The sequence below is a fragment of the Ramularia collo-cygni genome, assembly GCF_900074925.1.
Source record: "Ramularia collo-cygni strain URUG2 genome assembly, contig: RCC_scaffold08, whole genome shotgun sequence".
NCBI classification, from domain to species: Eukaryota; Fungi; Ascomycota; class Dothideomycetes; order Mycosphaerellales; family Mycosphaerellaceae; genus Ramularia; species Ramularia collo-cygni.
Window position 1 is genome coordinate 571,964 of NW_019716262.1, and position 20,595 is coordinate 592,558.

At 52.5% G+C, this 20,595-nt stretch overlaps 10 protein-coding genes; 7 read left to right on the forward strand and 3 right to left on the reverse strand.

The window, feature by feature from the left end:
• Nucleotides 1-268: 268 nt before the first annotated feature.
• Nucleotides 269-1,209, forward strand: RCC_05756 (uncharacterized protein; the record flags this gene model as incomplete). XM_023771022.1 has 2 exons in its annotated part: nucleotides 269-458; nucleotides 521-1,209. 2 exons carry the CDS (start codon nucleotides 269-271, stop codon nucleotides 1,207-1,209), a joined length of 879 nt encoding a protein of 292 aa, XP_023626790.1.
• Nucleotides 1,210-2,497: 1,288 nt separating this feature from the next.
• Nucleotides 2,498-5,093, forward strand: RCC_05757 (uncharacterized protein; the record flags this gene model as incomplete). XM_023771023.1 has 5 exons in its annotated part: nucleotides 2,498-2,691; nucleotides 2,743-3,457; nucleotides 3,508-3,588; nucleotides 3,643-3,849; nucleotides 4,053-5,093. The coding sequence occupies 5 exons, from the start codon at nucleotides 2,498-2,500 to the stop codon at nucleotides 5,091-5,093; spliced, it is 2,238 nt and encodes a 745-aa protein (XP_023626791.1).
• Nucleotides 5,094-5,412: 319 nt separating this feature from the next.
• RCC_05758 (uncharacterized protein) lies at nucleotides 5,413-6,482 on the forward strand (the record flags this gene model as incomplete). XM_023771024.1 has 2 exons in its annotated part: nucleotides 5,413-5,750; nucleotides 5,801-6,482. The coding sequence occupies 2 exons, from the start codon at nucleotides 5,413-5,415 to the stop codon at nucleotides 6,480-6,482; spliced, it is 1,020 nt and encodes a 339-aa protein (XP_023626792.1).
• An 881-nt stretch (nucleotides 6,483-7,363) lies between these two features.
• On the forward strand, nucleotides 7,364-8,791 carry RCC_05759 (probable DUF803 domain membrane protein; the record flags this gene model as incomplete). XM_023771025.1 has 3 exons in its annotated part: nucleotides 7,364-7,790; nucleotides 7,852-8,143; nucleotides 8,200-8,791. 3 exons carry the CDS (start codon nucleotides 7,364-7,366, stop codon nucleotides 8,789-8,791), a joined length of 1,311 nt encoding a protein of 436 aa, XP_023626793.1.
• Nucleotides 8,792-9,677: 886 nt separating this feature from the next.
• Nucleotides 9,678-10,807, forward strand: RCC_05760 (related to CDP diacylglycerol-inositol 3-phosphatidyltransferase; the record flags this gene model as incomplete). XM_023771026.1 has 4 exons in its annotated part: nucleotides 9,678-9,846; nucleotides 9,908-10,190; nucleotides 10,274-10,367; nucleotides 10,454-10,807. The coding sequence occupies 4 exons, from the start codon at nucleotides 9,678-9,680 to the stop codon at nucleotides 10,805-10,807; spliced, it is 900 nt and encodes a 299-aa protein (XP_023626794.1).
• A 304-nt stretch (nucleotides 10,808-11,111) lies between these two features.
• RCC_05761 (uncharacterized protein) lies at nucleotides 11,112-11,608 on the reverse strand (the record flags this gene model as incomplete). XM_023771027.1 has 4 exons in its annotated part: nucleotides 11,112-11,165; nucleotides 11,224-11,339; nucleotides 11,480-11,515; nucleotides 11,572-11,608. The coding sequence occupies 4 exons, from the start codon at nucleotides 11,606-11,608 to the stop codon at nucleotides 11,112-11,114; spliced, it is 243 nt and encodes an 80-aa protein (XP_023626795.1).
• Nucleotides 11,609-12,018: 410 nt separating this feature from the next.
• RCC_05762 (related to glutathione S-transferase) lies at nucleotides 12,019-13,121 on the forward strand (the record flags this gene model as incomplete). XM_023771028.1 has 6 exons in its annotated part: nucleotides 12,019-12,154; nucleotides 12,275-12,318; nucleotides 12,372-12,612; nucleotides 12,662-12,852; nucleotides 12,904-12,953; nucleotides 13,016-13,121. The coding sequence occupies 6 exons, from the start codon at nucleotides 12,019-12,021 to the stop codon at nucleotides 13,119-13,121; spliced, it is 768 nt and encodes a 255-aa protein (XP_023626796.1).
• Nucleotides 13,122-14,593: 1,472 nt separating this feature from the next.
• RCC_05763 (uncharacterized protein) lies at nucleotides 14,594-16,223 on the forward strand (the record flags this gene model as incomplete). XM_023771029.1 has 2 exons in its annotated part: nucleotides 14,594-14,798; nucleotides 14,857-16,223. The coding sequence occupies 2 exons, from the start codon at nucleotides 14,594-14,596 to the stop codon at nucleotides 16,221-16,223; spliced, it is 1,572 nt and encodes a 523-aa protein (XP_023626797.1).
• A 348-nt stretch (nucleotides 16,224-16,571) lies between these two features.
• On the reverse strand, nucleotides 16,572-19,364 carry RCC_05764 (probable chaperone HSP104 and related ATP-dependent Clp proteases; the record flags this gene model as incomplete). Its single annotated transcript, XM_023771030.1, has 1 exon — nucleotides 16,572-19,364. The coding sequence occupies one exon, from the start codon at nucleotides 19,362-19,364 to the stop codon at nucleotides 16,572-16,574; it is 2,793 nt and encodes a 930-aa protein (XP_023626798.1).
• Nucleotides 19,365-19,993: 629 nt separating this feature from the next.
• RCC_05765 (uncharacterized protein) lies at nucleotides 19,994-20,317 on the reverse strand (the record flags this gene model as incomplete). XM_023771031.1 has 3 exons in its annotated part: nucleotides 19,994-20,081; nucleotides 20,136-20,245; nucleotides 20,303-20,317. The coding sequence occupies 3 exons, from the start codon at nucleotides 20,315-20,317 to the stop codon at nucleotides 19,994-19,996; spliced, it is 213 nt and encodes a 70-aa protein (XP_023626799.1).
• Between the last annotated feature and the right edge of the window lie 278 nt (nucleotides 20,318-20,595).

The window sequence follows — 20,595 nt, forward strand, 5'->3', positions numbered from 1 at the left end:
TGCCTTCGCCTTCGAAAGCGACTGGAGAGCCCGAGGGGTTGGCATGAGGTCAGGAAGTCAAGGGAGCAGGTGCGAAAGGGGAATGGACTTGGTTTCAAGAGCCGCCGACAATCACCCGGTGGCGGTCTCCGAAACAGATGCTCATCACACACGCCCCGTTCACCATCAATCTTCGAGCCACTCGGAAGCCCACCGTGACGCATTGTTGCGACTCTGCGCTCTCGCTCGAGTCATTACGACCATCGAGGTGGGAGCTCCCGCGGCAATAATGGCCTCCCGAACGCCAACAAGCACGCGCAGTGCGCGGAACGCGCCTGTTGTCAATGTCKTCGATATGGAAGACAGCGGTAGCGATGACGCTCTGTCCCACGGGACCGAGAATGCGGAAGAGTCCGAAGGTGACGGCGAAGGCGATGAAGAAGAAGAAGACGAAGAAGACGAAGATGAAGAGATCCAGGGTGAGACTAATTCCATGTCTGTCTCGCGTACTCTGACGCGCTAATGTTCTTTTCTGCTGCAGAGCCCGAAATGGAAGATGTACCCTTTCCGCCTCCTGGTTTGAAGGAAATCTCGTCCCTGGCATCTTGGACAGTGAGCACTGCAAAGCCCGGAAATGGTGTTGCTGCGCTACGTTCCCCAGACACCAGTCTCTTCTGGCAGTCAGATGGCCCACAACCTCACCTGCTAAGTATCCATTTCTTCAAGCTCGTGTCAATCGTCCACATGAGAGTCTTCTTGGACTTTTCGAATGACGAATCTTACACGCCTACCAAGATCCAATTCCTAGCGGGCATGGGAGTCCACGACATTCAGGAATTCGCYGAGATGAGCTTTGAGCAACCGACTGGTTGGATTGATGTGGACTTCACCAACGTTGGTCCCATCGAGCATGATGGCGACGACGATGATCGAGATAGCAGAGAGGTTGATTGGAGCAAGCAGCCAGTCCTTAGAGCTTTCTTGATTCAGGTACGAATCCTCGAGAATCACCAAAACGGCAAAGACACACATCTTCGCGCTGTTCAGCTCTTCTCCAGGGACGACACTCACACAAGCAGGAGGACGGTACCAGCTCTTGCCCCGGAGAGGAGCCCGCGGAGGGGCGCCAAAACGCAGCCTCTGCCGGACAAACCAAAGGCCAGATCACAGAAGGTTGAGGCGAATAACATCAAACTAACTGACTGGATGACGGAGCCGGATCTGAGGTGAGAGCCATAACTTCGAGAGTGTATCCATCAAGTACCATCCGATGACTGCCGATAAATGATCCAACCAAGACCCTCTCGTAATTGACCATTCAACCATTGCGTCGATCAGATCCTACAGATCTCGGCGCAAGCATCAATGGCGAATCAAACTTGGAAGTTGAGCGAGCTTGTGGCAGTCAGATGGCTCGACCCATAGAAGCAATTCAGGATGAGCAGATGTATCCTTCTGGCTGACACCATGGCTTTACGCGAGGTCTCGCATCTCGTCTTGTCTCGGAAATGTCCAAAACGCAGAGACGCCACCGCATACCTAGTCTAGCCAGTCATTCGACCTTATATGGTCTCATCGTCACGGGAGATCTTGGTGGCACAACTTATAGCTCATACCATGACATCCTCCACTTCAGAGCTGTCGATGTCAGAAACCATCAACAAGAGCAGCGCCCTGATCTGTTCTCTCGTTGATTAATAAGCCACTCTGCTAGTAGCAAGGACTCTAGCAGGCCGTCGAGCCTGCAGAAAGCGAGGCCTTAGGACAATATTGCGGGGATGACAGAGGATGTCTTGTTCCGATGAACAAGGTAATCCTCATATCGCCAGCTCTGCTCCACTTCATCGCATCCGATATTTCATATGCATTGGGGCAAAGGATCTGCTACATACCCAAAATCTTTCACGATAAGTGAGGTGCCTGTTTTAGACGATCCGAAGAATCGGTCATCTGGCGCACCCAAAGCTCTCACGGGCTGGAGCACCTTCGTAGAACACGGGATTCGCAGATCGCGAATCGCGAAGTGGGCGAGGATCGGAAGGAACTCCTTYGGCCACACTCGTTGTGCAGCCCGGCTCGAGCGGCTCCTTCATTAATTTTGGCACAAGGGCAATATGTTGCTGATAGAGGTGACAACTTGACATGCAAAGAAGCTGGGCTGAGCTGAGTTACCAACGGTCGTTGTACAATTGGTGGGTCTGCAGTTGAAGCCGTTCTGCTGACTTCGCCAAGCAACAGATCTCTCCTTTTGCGGATGTAGCGTCTATGTGAGTTTGGCTGGACCACAGCGTTTCCCATGTTGCGGGGAAGGTTGCAGACGGTCGCTGGCCAGGCCACACCTGGGAGGCTTGCCCGACTCCGCTTTTTGAATGCTGTCAGGAGTCGCCGCACTTCAAAATCCGCTACTCGAAGCAGAGCTGCAGTATAGAAGACTGCCTCCCCGGCAAATGCGGCTTTGATCAATTTTCCATCCCTTGTTGATTGCCGCCTGAACCTGAAACGACGGCGATTGGTTAGGATGCATACAGAAGACACACTGCTGGGCCCGGGCGCGAGCGCTCGAGGCAAGCTAAAGCAGCGTCGCTCGAGAAAGGCTTGTTCACACTGCCACACGCGGAAGATCCGCTGCAATGTCCTCGATAGCGGGACGCCGTGCAGCAATTGTGTCGACGCGGGTACGACATGTATCATACGCCGACGTAAAAACCAGAGGTGAGCACCATGGCCGAAGACATTGAGGCCCTGGAACTCACCACGGTACAGACGTGAAGCAACACCACCGGATGGTCACGTAGGCCAGATGGTTCTTGATCCATCCCCCAGCTGGCAAGTGCCCACACCCACTAGTGCTGCGTCATGGAATCAGAGTACCGGCCATCGACCCAGCGTGGCCAGCGGTGGCCCAACAGGACGGTACAATACCAATGTGGGGWGTCAGTCAATCTCGTCTGCTTCTCCTCCGAATGGCGAGGGCACTCCATGGAGAGAAAACGTCCAGCCCAGTCTCGGATGGGATCAAAGCGCAGTCGTCGATACCTCTTCGGCCAGTTGCGATTTTAGTCATTTGACGGACCTCGACGACATCTTCACGTTCACTAGCAACAGCTTCTTACCCCCTGGTGTGACACAAACTGAATTTCCGTTTCCCAATGCATATCCGCACCAGAATATGAGTCCACCAGGACATCTCCCAGGTCCGCACGTCCTGGGAATGAGTCCAATAAATTGCAGAGGATCTACTGTCCACGTCCCAGGTCTCAACCCGCGGGACCAGGAGTACCTCCGAGGCGAAGGGTGTTTTGAGCTGCCACCTGGGCATATGCTCCGAGCGATGATGCGCATGTACTTCCGTATGGTGCAACCTAATTTATCGATAATAGCAGAGGATCAATTCTGGTTGCTGTGGAGCGGCGACGAGTTCAACGTTGGGCAACACTCACTTTTTCTGCTGAGGGCCATGATCTTCGCAGCCACTAGCGTATGTCGCTTGCCTCCTGACGCTCATCATAAGCTAATCGTCCTTCACAGTACATGGAGCTGGACTTCTTGACCGGTCTAGGATTTGTGAGCAAGCGTGAAGCCAGAAACACTCACTTCCGATTAACAAAGGTTTGCACAGTGGTCTTAGGCCATGGATCACGATGCTAATCTCGTCTCGTACAGTTATTGTTCTCCTTCGGCGTTGAACGCGACCCTATCGCAAATGCTCAGGCTTGTTTGTTACTATCTTACAATGCCCCTAATAACAACATGCTCCGACTGAATACCTATTGGGTCACAAATGCGATTCGATTTGCGAGAATTGTACGAGCCAACTCGTATCATCGCATACAAGACCCCGTCAGGTCGAGACTGCTCAAACGGATCTGGGTGAGAGACGCACTCCACAYCACCAGCCTGCTGCGATACTGCTTGTTTTCTTGAGAATCCCGAGACGCAGGGAAACTGAGCGCTTGCTGTTCCTCTTTGTTTGCGTCAAGGCTTTCTTGAATTCATCCGGGTTGCAATCAGCCGCTCCCAAAACGTAATCACATCATGCTCGCAACACGCACTGACTTCTTTTGATCTGACAGTGGGGAGTAATATTTCGAGACCGCATTCTATCACTTGGCCTCCGGCGGTCCACCCAGGTGGACCTCGACGCCTCCTGGGAGGATGAGAAGCACATATTGACCGCCGATGACTTCCAGTCAGAGATTGGAAAATCGCAGGTCTACGACACTGACACGCAGCTCCGCATAGTCGATATGATCACAGTTACCTGCCGCCTGATGCAATGTATATCCAACGCCACCCGCATATTGTATCGTACGGAGCGGTTGGACGACCGACTGGAGCTTGCTTCTACGACACTACCTGCAGTGTTCGCCGACATTCAGCGCGCTTTGGAGGCCTTGCGGCATTGGCACGATCAAGCAATTCGGTCCTTCCCTTTCCCCATCAGCCTAGACGATGCGCCAGAGCCCATATGTGTGTACGCAAACATGATGTTTTCGTATCATTCTTCTGCGGTTTTTGGACTGAATACATACCTACTGCTCATCAGCGAGGTGTTCCCAGCGGCCAAAAGCCTCTTCTCTCTGGATGAGGCCAAAGACGCCCTCGAGGTTGCCAATAACGACGTATCACGCCGTACACAGGAGCTCGTGCAGGTTCGCCTGGTCCAGTATCTCCCCATCAGTGCCTCGGCAATTCTAGCGCTGCCACTCATACTACAAGCCATCAACGTAGCGGCCGCTCGAGGATCAGGCATGGAGGCTGTGGAGATTCGGAAACTGGACGTCTTCACACGGACATTAAAAAGCCAACAGCAAAATTTCGACGGATCGGATTTCGCCGCCGATGTAATGGGCAACATCATCGCATATGCCCAGGATGATGGAAAGTTTGTGACTTCTATGATGACATGGCGAGATAACAAAGATATGAACGGAGGACCGCTCACCGGTGCTGCACCTGGTCAGAGCAAGATCAAGCTAGATTGGGGGAATCTCGTTTATAAAAGACCGCGACTCTTTTTGAGATTGGTTCTTTATTTGGATCATTCATTTTGTAACGGAGGGCCCCCGCAGGACCAGGACTTTCCGCAAGAGCTGCAGAGGCACTCAGCGTGAGATGTTGTATAAGTAGCCTTATATTGGATCGCATTCATACCTGTCGTTCCACTCATTGGAGGGCTTGAAAGTCATCGCCCAGATAATTCTTACGTGTCAGGCTCGAACTCCATCTCTTACCATTCCAGATGTCGTTGAAATACTTACCTGGTCCATCCACAGTATTCAAGAATAGGTACGGTAGCATCGATGGTGGGGGTGGAATCTCCGTTTAGAGTTGGAGGATCGACCCAAGGATGATCAAGTAAGCGTTTACTAAGCCGAGTGTTTACGGTGCTCTTCTCGAAGCTGCCGATCCTCAGCATCGAAACAGCACCCAATGGACGAATACATGGAGGACGTTGACGCGAGGGAGGATGAGGAACAAGAAGAGGAATATGACGAAAATGCAGACGAGGACTTCAACCCGGACAAGGCCACTGAAGACCCCGCTGGATCCTCCTCCTCCGAGGACGAAGACGAAGCAGCTGTTGCAAAGCCTTTGCGAAAGACCAAGAAACGAAAGTCAGAGGTACCTCTAGATGAAGACTTGGACTCTGGAGATGAAGCCACAATTAAAGCGTTGGCCCGCAAGAAACGGAAGAAACAAGATGTCGAGGATGAGGACAGCGCAGGAGAAGGCGGGTTTATTAGGACCCGCGCGCAGAGGGTGGCAGAGTGAGTCGAAGCCGACGTTGCTTTCCCTTGATCATCTCTGACATCAGCAGAAAGGAGGAGCGGAAACATCGCAAACGGGCAAGAGATGGAGAAGTCACAGTCGATGTGGATCAGCTCTGGGCGGAACTCAGCAGCGTACCTGTCGGTAGAACGGTGCTACCACCACCAGAGCCTGTTGATGAAGATATGGAAGTCGACGTGGATCAAGACAAGGAGAATGCACCTGAAGCGTCGAGTGAGGAGATGATCACCATAAGACGACGCATCGAGTATGCTGGAGAAGTCACAGAGGTCGAAGACCGGGTTCCTCGCGGCTCAAAGGAGGCGCAAAAGTATCTTGCTGAACATCCAGAGGCAGATGGAGACATGAAGCAGCTCGCAGCGGACCCCTCTGGGGTGCAACGGCCTCTCAAGCGACCGTCCATGTTTGAGCCAAACCCCGGAGGACTAGTGAAGGGAGTTGCGCCTGAGAAGCTACGGCCGCGTGCCCCGAGYAGACTGGATGTGCTCATGGCCACCAAGAGAGCGGAAGATAAGAAGAATGCACAAAAGATGAGCACGGTGCAGAAGAGCGCATTGGATTGGAGAGGTTACGTTGACCAGGAGGGTCTACGGGAGGAGTTGGATGAGTATGGTAAGAGTAGGGGAGGCTTCCTGGCGCGAGAGGCCTTTTTGGATCGGGCGGCGGGGGCTCGTGAACAGGCTGCCAGGGATGCGAGATTGAAGCTATGAGGTAGTTGTGCTGGGTGAATGTACAATGCTCAGATACGAATCATGAATGATACCCGGCCGTCACGGAGGCCACTCTTTTGCATGAGAGAGGCTTCTACGACTGCTTACACGCTTCAAGTTTGCTGTTGCGATTACCTATCGTCGACTTGTTTCGTTCGTATATATACGCAAATCAACGCGATCCCGACAGGTATACGCGTTGGAAGGGCATTTTTCAAGGGAGTAACTGTCAGGGTTGTGGGATTGGCAACCATAGGTAGACCGCCTTGGTACAGCAATCTCTATGGCTCTATGGTAGTATGGTAGTACCACCTCCACGCGTTTGCGCAATTCCCGAGTTATTTTTGGGCCCGATTAGGGCTGGTTCAAAGGCATGAGCGCGAGCCGAGGAGGGCCAAAGAGGGCCTGGCCTGTTACGGAACAGTGGAGTGGAGGCGCCAACAACGAAGTCACGACTCAGTCCGTAACAACCCAAAGCAAGCAGAGCAATCCTCGAGAGCTCCATACTATATCCATGATCGCCGTGCTTACTTTCAATCATACTGGTACCTGACGGAGAGAATCTGGGTCGCGAATCAAACGACGCCGTCTTGTGGACCCTGCGTGGAGGACACGACTTCAACACGAAAGAGCCGACCCTTGGACGTGGAAAAGAATRTCCCTTACCCGGCCGTTCCTCGACTCGATCCAACCTCCAACCCATTTCTACGCGCGAGATTCCCTCGTGTGATCTACCATAACCCTCGCCACTGCGACTACCACGAATTGCGACCGGCTCTGCGACCGCGGCTGGAACATGTCTGCGCAGTAGCCGCGACAGCACTGTGCGCAAAGAATCCTCCATACCCCCCAAACGATAGCGAACACCGGGAGCCCTCGCGATGATAGAGGATAAATACATCGGCCTGTCGCTGGCCGTCACCAGCACAATCGGCATTGGCGCATCCTTCGTCATCACAAAGAAGGGTCTGAATGCCGCCGCCGAGCGTCACGGATTCGAGGGCGATGGCTTCGCCTATCTGCGGAATCCCATCTGGTGGGCGGGTATCGTGACCATGGTCATTGGCGAGATCTGTAATTTCTCCGCATACGCCTTCGCCCCTGCCATTTTGGTGACACCACTGGGCGCACTGAGCGTGCTGATTGGAGCGGTGCTGGGAAGTTATTTCCTGGGGGAAAAGTTGGGCGTGCTGGGACGGGTGGGATGTGCGATATGTCTGATAGGGAGTGTCGTAATCGTGCTACATGCGCCGCCGGACGAGGACCTAAAGAATATCGATGAGCTGCTGGATCATGCTTTGAAGCTAGGTAAGTGGGATATGAGGGACATGCGGAGAGGATACACGACCAGCTAACAGTAGCTTTCCAGGCTTCCTCACGTACGTCGCGATTGTGACAATCTTCGCGCTGGTCATGATATACAAGATTGCGCCAGTATATGGCAAGAAGAACCCGATGATCTACATCAGTATCTGCTCGACGGTCGGATCCATCTCCATCATGGCAATCAAGGGCTTTGGTATTGCGCTGAAGCTCACGTTGAGTGGCAACAATCAATTCTCGCACCCATCGACCTATGTCTTTGCCATTGTCGTCGTTGTCTGCATTCTCACGCAGATGAATTACTTCAACAAGGCTTTGAGCCAATTCAACACCAACATGTAAGCCATCTCCACACTGGCTTGAAGAATCGCGAGCTGATGATCTAYTTTTCCAGTGTAAACCCACTCTACTATGTGACATTCACTACCTTCACCCTGGTCGCCTCGTTCATTCTCTTCAGAGRTTTCAACACCACCGATCCTATCAATACCATTTCTCTTCTCTGCGGTTTCCTCACGATTTTTACTGGAGTGTACCTACTCAATCTCTCCCGAGAAGATCCTGACGGCCGCAACATGGGGGCCAAGCCGTCCGACTATCGCGGAGCATATCAAGAAGTGGATGGAATCCCCACAGACGGACTCGCCGGTCTTCAAACCCGCTTCTCGATGCAGTCACGTCGTAGCGGGGACATGAACCGGAGGAGTACAAGTTGGAGTCATCGTGATCCTGCCGATCAAACGAATGCATACGATCTAGAAGCCAACGCTTTGAAAGATCTAGCAGATGATGATAGCGATGAGGATGACACGAGTGGTTCGAATTTTAAGCGAACATCATTCGACGACAGCAATGGAAAACGAGTGAGCATGAATGCAGGAGGCGGCGAAGGGAGCTCCTCCTTCGGGAAGCCCAGGCGGGCGCAGACTGTCGAGAGCGGAAGAGTTCACGTGGGTGCTAAAAACTTTGATCGTACGAGGCGATGACCAAGTGCCGCCCATCAGGAGGTGAATGCTCCTGGGCGGTTTTTTCGACACGCGAAGCATGAGCGATGAGTGGGGATTACTTGTACAGGGCGTTTGCGTGCTCTCGTGAAGGAGGCACCGGAGTTCATGGGTTTGATTATGTCTTGACGCATGTACGAGAGGCGTTTATCGGTACGTCAGGGACACGTTGCTCTTCCAGGTCTGGAGGAGGAGAACAGAAAGAAAGCTAGTTACAGCTTTAGAACATGTTGGGGTGAATGTACGTGTTAGTGTTGCGATACCAATATTTCTACAGCATGTGCAAGGGACCTTGCAATCCGATACTCAAATTGCAGCTGCGTAATGGCTGCTTCGTCAGCTTTCAAGCGTCGTTGGCATATCGCCGCCCACAGATCGCCCGTGGCCACGTTCTTCGGATAGCCGGGAGATGATCGGGGCGGGGACGTGCGTGGGTCCGCAAAACCCCTGTTGACTTTCAACTCTGATCTTCCAGGTCGCTGGATTCAAAATATTTCTCCTCTCGACGACCATCACACCCGCAGTCTGTCAAACGCGTCGCGGGCTTCATTCAACACACTCCTTTCCTCCTCTTACTCCAAAAACTGTTGGCCTCGGCGTTACAGCAGACCACGTCATCCGAAAATCCTGCGGATCGCGATAAGGATAATCTTACCTCCAGCCAGGCCTGCTCCGCGATCCCAGAGCTCGACGAACGTGTGCGCTGGTCAAGCGTTTGCACTCGGGCGRCCGCAGTTCGCATTTAATATTCCATTTAATCCACCAATCTACTTCAACATTCCATCGAGTGGTATCGTCGGCTCCTCGCAACATAGACAGGCAGCAGCACACCGATCCCGGGCGCATCCGAAGGAGAACAGCTGTCAGCATGGTTCAAGACGTTGTAGACGAGAGGGAACTCGCGCGCGCGGCTGGAAGTCTCGCGAACGCCAGACCGATGAACGGCAAGCCTCGAGCACCGGCACAAAGCGTGGTGGAAGATGCAGAAGATGACCAGACCAACGAGAACATCTTCCTGTTTTACCCAAATCTCATTGGTGAGCACCTCTCATCCGTTGCAGCAGTCGTCTGGTTTATGCTCACTATGCTATCATGTAGGATACTTTCGAATTGTCCTTTGCCTCGCCTCGCTGTATTTCATGCCGCTGCATCCCCGCCGCTGCAGCTTCCTATACTCCATTTCTTGCCTGCTGGATGCGCTCGATGGGATCGCGGCACGTAAATTCGAGCAGAGTACACGATTTGGGGCTGTATTGGACATGGTCACAGATCGGTGCACTACTACGTGCCTGCTCGTGTTCCTCGCGACTGCAAAGCCGGCATACAGCATCATCTTTCAGGGCCTAATTTCCCTTGATCTTGCGAGTCATTATATGCACATGTGAGAGAATCGAAGTTGGGAGGCATAGGGCRCATCCCCTAGCCCCTCATGTCTGTGTCTCGGGCAAATGCTGACTTCCACAGGTACGCTACCCTTGTCATGGGAGGCCAGACCCAGAGCCACAAGAATGTGGATGCGAAGAGGAGCTGGATCATGAACCTGTACTACACCAACAAGGTATGTCCATTCCAATGCTCTGTTGCGGCTTGCAAGCTGACCTCAATCCTCAGKCCGTCCTTTTCGTCGCTTGCGCTGCTAATGAGCTTTTCTTCATCGCGCTTTACCTACTCTGCTTCAGCTCGCCGATTGTAACCCCGGCATTGAAATGGCCCAGCGAGACCACCCCAACAACGCCGTTGGAGCCCGTACCGTCTCTGCTATTCTCCAGCCCGTTCAGTGCGGCTGCCATGGAGCTCGCCCGCGCCAACAAGATGGACTCCGCAGTGCCATGGGTGCTCACACTCGCCAGCGCCCCGATCATGCTTTTCAAGCAATACGTCAATGTCATTCAGCTGATTAAAGCGAGTAAATGGCTCGCAGAGGGCGACCGTCGGGACAGGAAAAAGTTGGGCCTTCCAAGACAGAAAGGTCGCGCTGAGAGGAAGAAGGAACTCTAGAGAAAAGTCCAATGTGACCGATGTGGTGCAACTATGTAAGCAATATGAGATAGGGACTCCGGCCGGGGAAAGTCATTAGCGCGGCGTTCAGGATGGAGAGCCATAGGAGGGAAAGTTGACTCGCATGGATTCTTTGTGAATGGTTGCATGTAGTCCTGCCCGTAAGCTCATGGTGTTCTGAGCCGGATCAATCCATCTCTGAAAGTCATATCAACCAAAGACAAATCTGTAATACCCGACTAGTATTTACACTCTTGCCCCATTCCTTGCCCTCGTAAACGCCTACTGGTATCTCCAAACATGCCTAAAACTCAGCAATGGTGTCTCCTCTCAGCTTTCCACGGRGATCCCATTTGCCCTGCGAGTCCTGTCAGTGATACTCCATCCACATTGTCCCCTTATATGCAGCAACTGACCTCAGTCTTGAAAGCCATGTAGAGGAACGCAGATGGCACGGCAATGACATAGACGACACTCAGCCATGCAGTCCGCGGTGTCCATTTGAAGTACTCGTGACGCTTCACGAACATGTCTGTCACCCGTCAGCGTCCTCCTCGGAGTCCACCCTCACATCCCGCGCTCTCTGCTCTCCTCCTCTCGGTTTCCACCTCTCTTTGAACAGGTCGTAATCGAGTACAGGTCGCTACCGGGTGGTGTCTCGGGTCTACTCACTGGCATATTTGACCAGCGCCGGGTCCATGTGGACGCCTGCCATGCCGTATTAGTCCTCAATTCCAAGTCCCAAATTCAGCGCAATATCTCACTGTTGTGGCCAGCCATCTGGCGGAATGTGGGCCTCATATCTGACTGCTGTGTGATATGTTTTCAGTGCTTCAATGCGGTTGTCGGAACTGACGTTAGTTATCGATCGTGACCACAGTGAAAAAGTCGTGGGATGTGCTGTCAAGTGTTCCGTGCCGTGAAACATTGGACGTGCAACATCCAGTCATCACGCACATATCGCACTCCCTGGCAGTTTATGATAGGGAAAGATTTGTCAACGGCCAATTATCACCATGTCGTTCTCGTATAGTTGTCCTACGGACGCAAGGTGTTGCTTGCGGCTTTCACATGCCCATGTCTACCCTATGGGCTAGTCCACGGAGGAAAGGCCTCGGTTGGACTGGGCTGATAGAAGATCTCACCTTGAAGGTTGTTTCTCTTCCTCGTGAGAAATTTTCYGGACACCTTGAACAAGCAATCGAGAAAATATGGCGGATACTCAGATCGCGAAGCCCAAGATTACACTTCACTGGTTGGACCAGTCGAGGTCGCAGAGGGTTGTATGGCTTCTCAACGAATGCAAGGGCATCGACTACAAGATTGATGTCTACAAACGAGTCAACAGTAAGCAAATCGAGGGGCAGAAGACATATAGGCTGGTTCGAAGATGTCTATCGAGCTACCCAGGCCTTGTACCATATTGCTATCCAAGACATCGCTAACCCTTCTACCCTTCGCTTTCAGTGCTTGCTCCACCCGAGTTGAAGAAGGTCCATCCACTTGGAAAGGTACGTTCAGTCATCATTCACCACCTTCACGCCCGAAAGCTCATATGTCGTAGTCTCCAGTCATCTCTGTCGAGGCCCCTGCCTTGAAGGAGCCTCTTGTGATCGCGGAGTCCGGCACTCTGACAGAGTACCTCAGCGAACACTTCGCTCAGCATCTAATTCCAAAACGATACCAGGAGGGAAAGGAAGGCGTGGTTGGCGGCGAGACGGAGGAGTGGCTTCGCTACCGCTTTTACATGCATTATGCCGAGGGCTCGCTCATGACTCTCCTCTTGATCGGTCTGTTCATTGATCGTAAGTACCATATCCCTGGTTATCAACATGGACTAAACACCGGATACAGAAATCCGCAATGCCCCTGTGCCATTCTTCATCAAGCCCATCACGAAAACGATTGCTGGACGCGTTGATTCGATGTTTTTGAACGAAAATTACGCCACGCACTTCGCCTTCCTCAACAGCCAAATTGCATCGTCTCCAGGTGGAGGCAAGTTTCTCTGCGGAAAGGACCTCACCGCAGCTGACATTCTCATGGTATGATGGCACTCACCACTGTTTATGTACAGAACTGATTATGGTCACCAGTCGTTCCCTCTGATCCGCGGGCAGGAGAAGATCCCAGCTGGAAAGAACCCGTAAGCACTATTGCTCCATATCGTGCTTCCAAGTTATCGATACTAACACGGGCATTTTGCAGTGAGTTGAGGGCTTACATCAAGATGCTAGAGCAGCATGAAGGGTATCTCGCATCGATCAAGAAGATCGAGGAGGTGACTGGTGAGAAGTATCAGTCCAACCTGTGAGATCGAGCAGATCTATCGTGCGTGGTCGATGTTTCGTTCAAGCCGCCTGCGAGGGCAATAGCCTTGCAACCAGACCGAGAGCRCATCACGTCTTAAAGATTTGATAGTGCGATCTCCATAATCAGTAATCTAATAAGCCGATGATATAACAAAGCCATCATGAACGTTGACAAGCATGGCGATACGTCGATCATCCGACATTCACCGCTTATTAGTGACGTGCTGTCATGGACCATGGCACACACCCTGCACTGTGATGATGAGATCCAACAAACCGTTGCATCACGCATATGCATGCCTCTAGGATAAGCATGCAGCTAATTGTTGAGCATCTCGAGTCGCTTTTGCTCGACAGTGACAGCGTTTATCAGCCAATGCTAGACTCCAGCCGTTCAACGACTATGAAGGCAGCCACGCCTCACGTCTTGCGAGGGTATACATGTGTAAAGGCGAGCAGAGGTAGACGCAGCTATGCGACTGCGGAGCGCCGTACTGTAGCCTGTAGGTAGGTATCTCGGAAGCTCACACGTGTCGGGATGAACCAGTCGGGAGAGCTCAAAGGATTTACCTTTTGGTTAGACTTTCACAACTGCCCTGCTTAAACGACCCACGCGGGCCTCCCGCATACCGAGATTGCTTCACCCCCTCGATTTCCGCCTGCTGGCGATGGTCCAGCCATGGTACATTTCGAGGGACAGTGGCGCCCACGCGACTATGGTTCGGTGAGACGTGGAGAAACTCTGTGCGGTACGAMTGTCGGACGTTGCCGCTACAACGGATTCCAGGCGCTCACCTTGGGGTACCACGGCGAGAATGCCAGCCCGCAACGAGAACATGCACCATCGACGTGTCAAATGCGGGTGACGGATGACGGCAATGATTCAGGAAACTGCCGCAAAGGCCTGCTGTGCTGGATTGGGAAGGGTTCATCTCAACGGCGGCTACATGTGGATGTTTCTCCTATGATCCTCACGATGCCGGTACCTTCGGCCAAGCTTTAACCTGATCGTGGACCCAACCCCTGTACTTTTCCTGGAACCCCAATGCTGTGGCTCGGCCACTGGCTGTCCTCGCACGCGCCGAGAGATTCCATTCCCTTCGTGGCGACATGAGATCGTCCCGAAGTCTGTGTAACATCGATAACTTCAGCGATTCCGATGATGAATGAGCACCAATCGAAAGGGTTTCACGATTACTGGGTATGCGTGAGAGCTCGGGGCTTTTCCACAGAGAGCTCTTGATAACGACCTCCGGATCTGCGACCGGCGCGAGATTCTTGGTTCGCGCGCCGTTGAAGGCTTGGAGCTGGGAAAAGTTGGCGTGCATCTCTGGCGTGTCCGGGCTGATGATCATCGGTTTGCCCGCCTCCAAGCGAGCAAGATCATTCTGTGAGATATTCTTCTTGCGCATACCATTCCCCTCCTTCCAGCCCAGCATGAAATCATAGCCCTGCCTTCTGGGCGCATCTGATCATGGATCCTACGACGCTGGTTACTTTCCTCTTTCGAGCACCCGCAGAGGCCCGAACAGTGGAACTGCTGGGCAGCTGGGACAACTTCGCCCAGCCCTATCGCATGCACAATGACCGACGCCGTGGTATCTGGTCGGGAATTTTCAGATTCGAGAACATCACCTTTGATGGTGACGACATCCAATGGACAAAACCACGAAGTGGCGGTACGTGCAATACGGAAACACATCTTAGCCATTGTCGCATGCACTAATCTGGTAAAAGGCCTTCGACAAGGTGCTACATACTGGTATTACTATCGACTGAATTCCTACGATGACACCTACGACGACCGACATCCGCGTACGCTCTCATGTCCGTTGATACCAGGCCAGGTGGTCAACATTCTTGAAGTCCCCATTGAGCTTGAGGAGCTGCCCCAAAGATGCTGCAGTTCTTCGGACATTGAGGGGAGCTTAAGTAATTGGCAGCAATTACAGACTCTTGATCCAGCCACAAAGTACGCGATGCTGGAACCGCCGCCCGCATCTAAGATCCATGCTAGATCTCTCTCCGACGGCACTCTCCAAGGCAGACTTGAGAACCAGCCCTTGAGCATTCTGGAGGAAGCAGTTTCTCGGCCATCAACCCCAGAATTAGAGTGCCATGATTCTGCAGATCGGCAGGACTCACGTAATGGCGTTTCTCGCGACAGTTCGGTCTATTCGCAAGAAGTCTCGTGCTCAGCTCCTGTACCTAAAAGTCAGGAACAGGGTGAACGTCCGCCAGATCTTCCTTCCTTTAATGCAACTACACCGAATCTTCATAGGATTCCTGAGCTGGTTGAGGATTCAATACCCGAAACAATTATGCCAAAAATGGAGCCAGTTTCAGGCGATAATGCACACCTCATGGCCACAACTATGATTCCAGATCTCACGAGGAACCTCTCAGCGCTGAGCGTTGGTCCCACCTCTGTTCAAAACATTCAATTTTATAATGAATCGCGGCCCGGAACAAGGCTCAATGAGGATCCGGAACAGTACCGTCCTAGAGTCTACTCTCTACCAAATTCAGAAGTCAGAAATACCAGCAGAGGAAGTCCACAACTGTCTCCAATGTCAAAAGCACTGGACTCACTTCCCACAAACCAGTATCAACATGGAGGCCCAAGCCCTGACAGCAACCTCTTGGGGTTGGAGTTGGAATCACCAAGCTTTTCACTAGACACTGCCAGCTCGGCGGGGGAGGAGTCTCCACCACACCTATCCCCCCGGACTTCGATCAAGAGAGACGCACGCCCCGCATCTCGCAGCGGCGGAGCACTAACAGGATTCGCGAATCGCATACGCTCACTGCGAAGTCGACATCACACTGGAAACTCTCGCCCAGAGACCGCGCAATCGCCCAGGCGGGGCCCACCCTCATTCATGAACTACGCCCTCCCACAGGCCGTGGAGAGTTCGCACTCCCTGACAAAGGGCCACTCCAATATCTCCCCAACTACACGTTCGGCACACGACCACATGCCTATGCCCACCGTGTTCGATGCGGAACTTCCAACTCCAACTCTATTTTCAGAGGAGCGTGAAAGCCCAATGGCGGATGCCATTTTCAGCGAATTGGGGTTTCTTAATACGAGCATCGTTTGATGAAACGATTTTTATTATGTTTTTATGCCGTCACAATTTGAGCGAGCGGTTCAGCGATGTAGCGAGTGTAGCACATACCTGGCGTTTTGATAGAGTCTCGATGGATATGAGATGTCCCCCGGCAAACAGCTAGGCATACTATATGAATGCCGATATATAGACTTGAAATTTCCGCCTCGAGATCTTAGGTACTTCACCAAACACGAGCATCGAAAGATTTTACTACTGAGGATGATTCGATTATTTAATCTGCCCTAACATCTATAGAATGCCTCAGGATCAACTATTTCCCGCTTAATACCATGTTTGCCCGCTTGAACGCTCCATTCTCATCACATCATAGAAATTTTACTCGTACAAGTCATCATCATCCATGCCTCCATTCAATTCCTCGACGGCGTCCTCGGAATCGTACATGGATATATCGTCATCGTCAGAATCTGAGTGGTTCGGGAGCACGACGATGTGTCCATCCTCCAGCACCACCCGCGCAGATTCTCCATCCCGTACCGATCCACGAAGGATCAGAACCGCCAAGCGGTTGAGCACTTCCTTCTCGATGAGACGCGCCAGAGGACGAGCACCGTAAGCAGGTGAGTAACCTGCCGATCCCAGGTAGTCTTTGACCTCATTTGTGAGGGTGATACTGACATTGCGGCCATTACCATTGAGACGCTTCTGGATCTCATCGAGCCGGACATCGACGATCTTGCGGATTTCCTTCTTGCTAAGTCGGTTGAAGACGACGATGCTCGAAATACGGTTGAGGAACTCGGGCAGGAAGTAGTTCCTGAGCRAAGTCATGACGAGCTCGCGAGTTGTGGGGTCAATGCGACCGTCAGCCGCATTTGGTCTTGAGAGGTACTCGGCGCCCAGGTTGGAGGTCATGACGACGATGCAATTCTTGGCGTCGATGATACGACCTTGTCCATCAGTGATGCGGCCGTCGTCCATGAGCTGGAGGAGGACGGTAAGGACTTCCTTGGCAGCCTTTTCAACCTCATCAAACAGTAGGATGCTGAAGGGTCGTCTCCGCAGCGCTTCCGTGAGCTGACCGCCTGCATCGTGGCCAACGTAGCCTGGTGGTGCTCCAATCATACGCGAGAGCGAATGTCGTTCCTGGTACTCAGACATGTCGAAACGAATCAACGACTTGGGATCGTCAAAGAGGAATTCGGCCAGTGCTTTGGTGAGAAGTGTCTTTCCCGTTCCTGAAGGACCACAGAATAGGAACGATGGTGGCTGGCCGGGATTGGCGAGACCTGAACGCTGCAGGCGGATCGCATTTGCCACCGATGTGACAGCTTCTTTCTGACCAACCACCTGAGCACCGAGAACCTTCTCCATTTGCAACAGCTTGTCTTTCTCGGTCGTCTTGAGTCTAGTCACAGGAATGCCAGTCCAGCGGCCAACAATCTCGTTAATTTGGTCCGGACCGACAGCGTCGGTGACTAGAGTCTGTTCGTTGTCGCCTGATCGAACAGCCTGTTCGCGCTCGGCGACCAGCTTTTGCTGTTCAAGCTCTTTGATTCTCAGCTCAACGTCTGGAATGGCGTAGTACTTGAGGTCGGAAGCAGTCTGAAGATCTCTTGTCCGCTCTGCTTCCTCCTGCTTGTTCCTCAGCTGGTCGAGTTTGATCTTTTGATCCTGAATCTCCCGCGACCGTGCTTTTTCGCTTTCGTAACTCTCTCGGAGAGGCTTCAACTCCTCCTCGATGTTGGCTTTCTCAGCACGCGCCTCTCTCAGCCGCGACTGAGATGCGTCGTCCTTTTCGCGATCCAAAGCGTGAATCTCAATTTCAAGCTGGCGCAATTTACGCTCCATATTGTCGAGAACTTCAGGCTGTGACTCGCGTTCCACTCTAACCGCGGCTGCGGCCTCATCGACAAGGTCAACGGCCGAGTCGGGTAGTCGTCGCTGAGTCAAGTATCGTGCAGCAAGGGTCGCAGCTGCAACAATGGCCCCGTCGAGGATGGTCACACCGTGGTGAACTTCGTACTTCTCCTTCAGCCCACGCAGAATTGATATCGTCTCAATGACTGAGGGCTCCTTGACGAGGACCTGCTGGAATCGCCGCTCAAAGGCCTGATCCTTCTCGATATATTTGCGATACTCAGCAAGTGTAGTCGCACCGATACAGTGCAACTGGCCGCGGGCGAGCATGGGCTTGAGCAGGTTGGCTGCATCCATGCCGCCCTCACCTGAGCTACCAGCACCCATCAAGAGATGGATCTCGTCGACGAAGAGGACAATCATCTCCTTGCTGTCTTCGATCTCTTTGAGGACTCCCTTCATGCGCTCTTCAAATTCTCCCCTGTACTTTGAGCCAGCAACGAGAGCTCCGACGTCGAGGGAGAGAAGCTTGCAGGCGGCCAGTGATTGTGGGACATCTGCATCGACGATTCGGCGTGCAAGACCCTCGACAACGGTGGTCTTTCCGACACCAGGTTCACCTATCAAGACTGGGTTGTTCTTCGTGCGTCTTGACAGGATTCGCACAACTCTTCTAATTTCCTCCTCTCGTCCAATGACAGGRTCAATCTTACCCTCTCTGGCCATTGCCGTCATGTCGATTGTGAACTTCTTCAAGTTCTCATTCTCTTGCTCTGCGTCGGCGGTCTTGCTGTCGACTCTCTTCGTTCCGCGTATCGCTTGAACTGCCGTGTCAATGACCTTTGGGTTGGGTACGTTCGCTTCGGCAAGACATTTTTGAACGGTGCTGTCTTGCACGAGGCATTGTATGAGGTGGTCCACGGCGATGTAGGAGTCTTTTTGTGTCTTGGAGAGATCATTTGCAGCTCGCAAGATCTTGGAGAAGGCAGGGGACACGCTAGGGCCCTGCTCTGGCGGCGGGTCCTGCGAGGGAGTTCGAACAAGAAGGCGGTTGAGCGATCTCTCGAGTGTTTGTGGATCACCATGTGCACGCTCGACGACTTGGCGGAAGAGTGAAGCCGAGCCGGCAGCGTGTGATGCGTGTGCTGAGTTGTTCTGCTGGTCTTTGGACTGATCGGGAAGCGGATCGATGAGTGCTACAGCCAGGTGTATGGGCAGCAGCTGCGAGTGTGCATGTTGTGTCGCTATCTCTTGTGCATCGGCCAAGGCCTGGGTGGCCTTGTCTGTGAAACTCATGTTGGCCGCCATGATTGCGGTGGTGAATGCGGTTGTGAATGCGGTTGCGGTGAGGTTTGTTTGTCGACAAGTGGGGGTTCGTAGTCGTTATTTCGTTTGCTCGTGGAGACCGTATGCAGATTCAGATGTTCAGTTGTTTGTAGAAGGGAAGGAAGCAGAGTAGGTTGATATAGCCACGCCGTACCAGGGTGGAAGACTCGAGCTGGCACTGGCAAATGTCAAGTTCACAGTGGAAGCTACTAGTTGTTTCTCGTTTGGGCTAGAAGGTGACGCATAAAACAGTCCGTGCACGACTCGCATGTGACAATAGTGGGGCAGGATTGCTACCCAACGACTGAGAAGCCCATCCATCGTATTGCTCGCAGTCTTCGAATTACATGAATCAAGACGTTGGATGTCTGTTGATACTGCTACTTGTACAAGTTCCTCACAAAGATCTCTACTTGTTAGCTTCCACAGCCTTGTTTCGAGTGGTGAAACCTACGAGTCGAGCGCGAGACACGGTAAGAATTCCAACAGCATGTCMGTTGCATGCKAATCAACATCTTGGGGACAACACAGTCATCTTCATATATGGTATGGTATACATTCCAAGCTCGTCTACGAACCGTACCTCATTATCTCATGCTGGCTGAACACATCTACTGCGTTTTAACCTCCTGGTCCTTCTCAACGGTAATGTGATCGTTGGACGCAAGGGTGTGTACTTGATCGTCGGGGAACTCGGCACTGTTCCTCCCCCATCAGTTTCAACGATTCCAGATTGATCTTGGATTTACCTACGTGAATGCCTTGATGAGGGTGTACTCATCAGTGACCTTGCCACCCTGCTCAGTCACCTGCTTCTTGGCCTGGTCGAGCTGAGCAGCATCGGCGTCCTTCTTGAGGGTAACCTGGAGGGCTGGTGTCAGCTTGCGATACGACATGGCATTGGAACAGAGGAGATGTACGTTGATCTTGACCATATTTGCGGTTCTTGTGATGAATTGTCTGCGGATAAGTGAGGAAGACAGTTTGATGTTTAGGCAGCGAGCTGAGAAAATGGAGAAGCCGGTTTTGTCGTCTTGCTGGTAACGTGCTATCCCACGATGGATTGCACGTCATCTTCGGCTTAACTTCTAGTTTCTAACCCGAGGGCTCAGGATCAGATCAGATGAGATAAGATAAGATAGAGTTTCGCTAGCAGCATCTGTCGAGCTTTGACTTCCAATAATTTTTTGGCGAAGAATCGAGACTGCCTTTA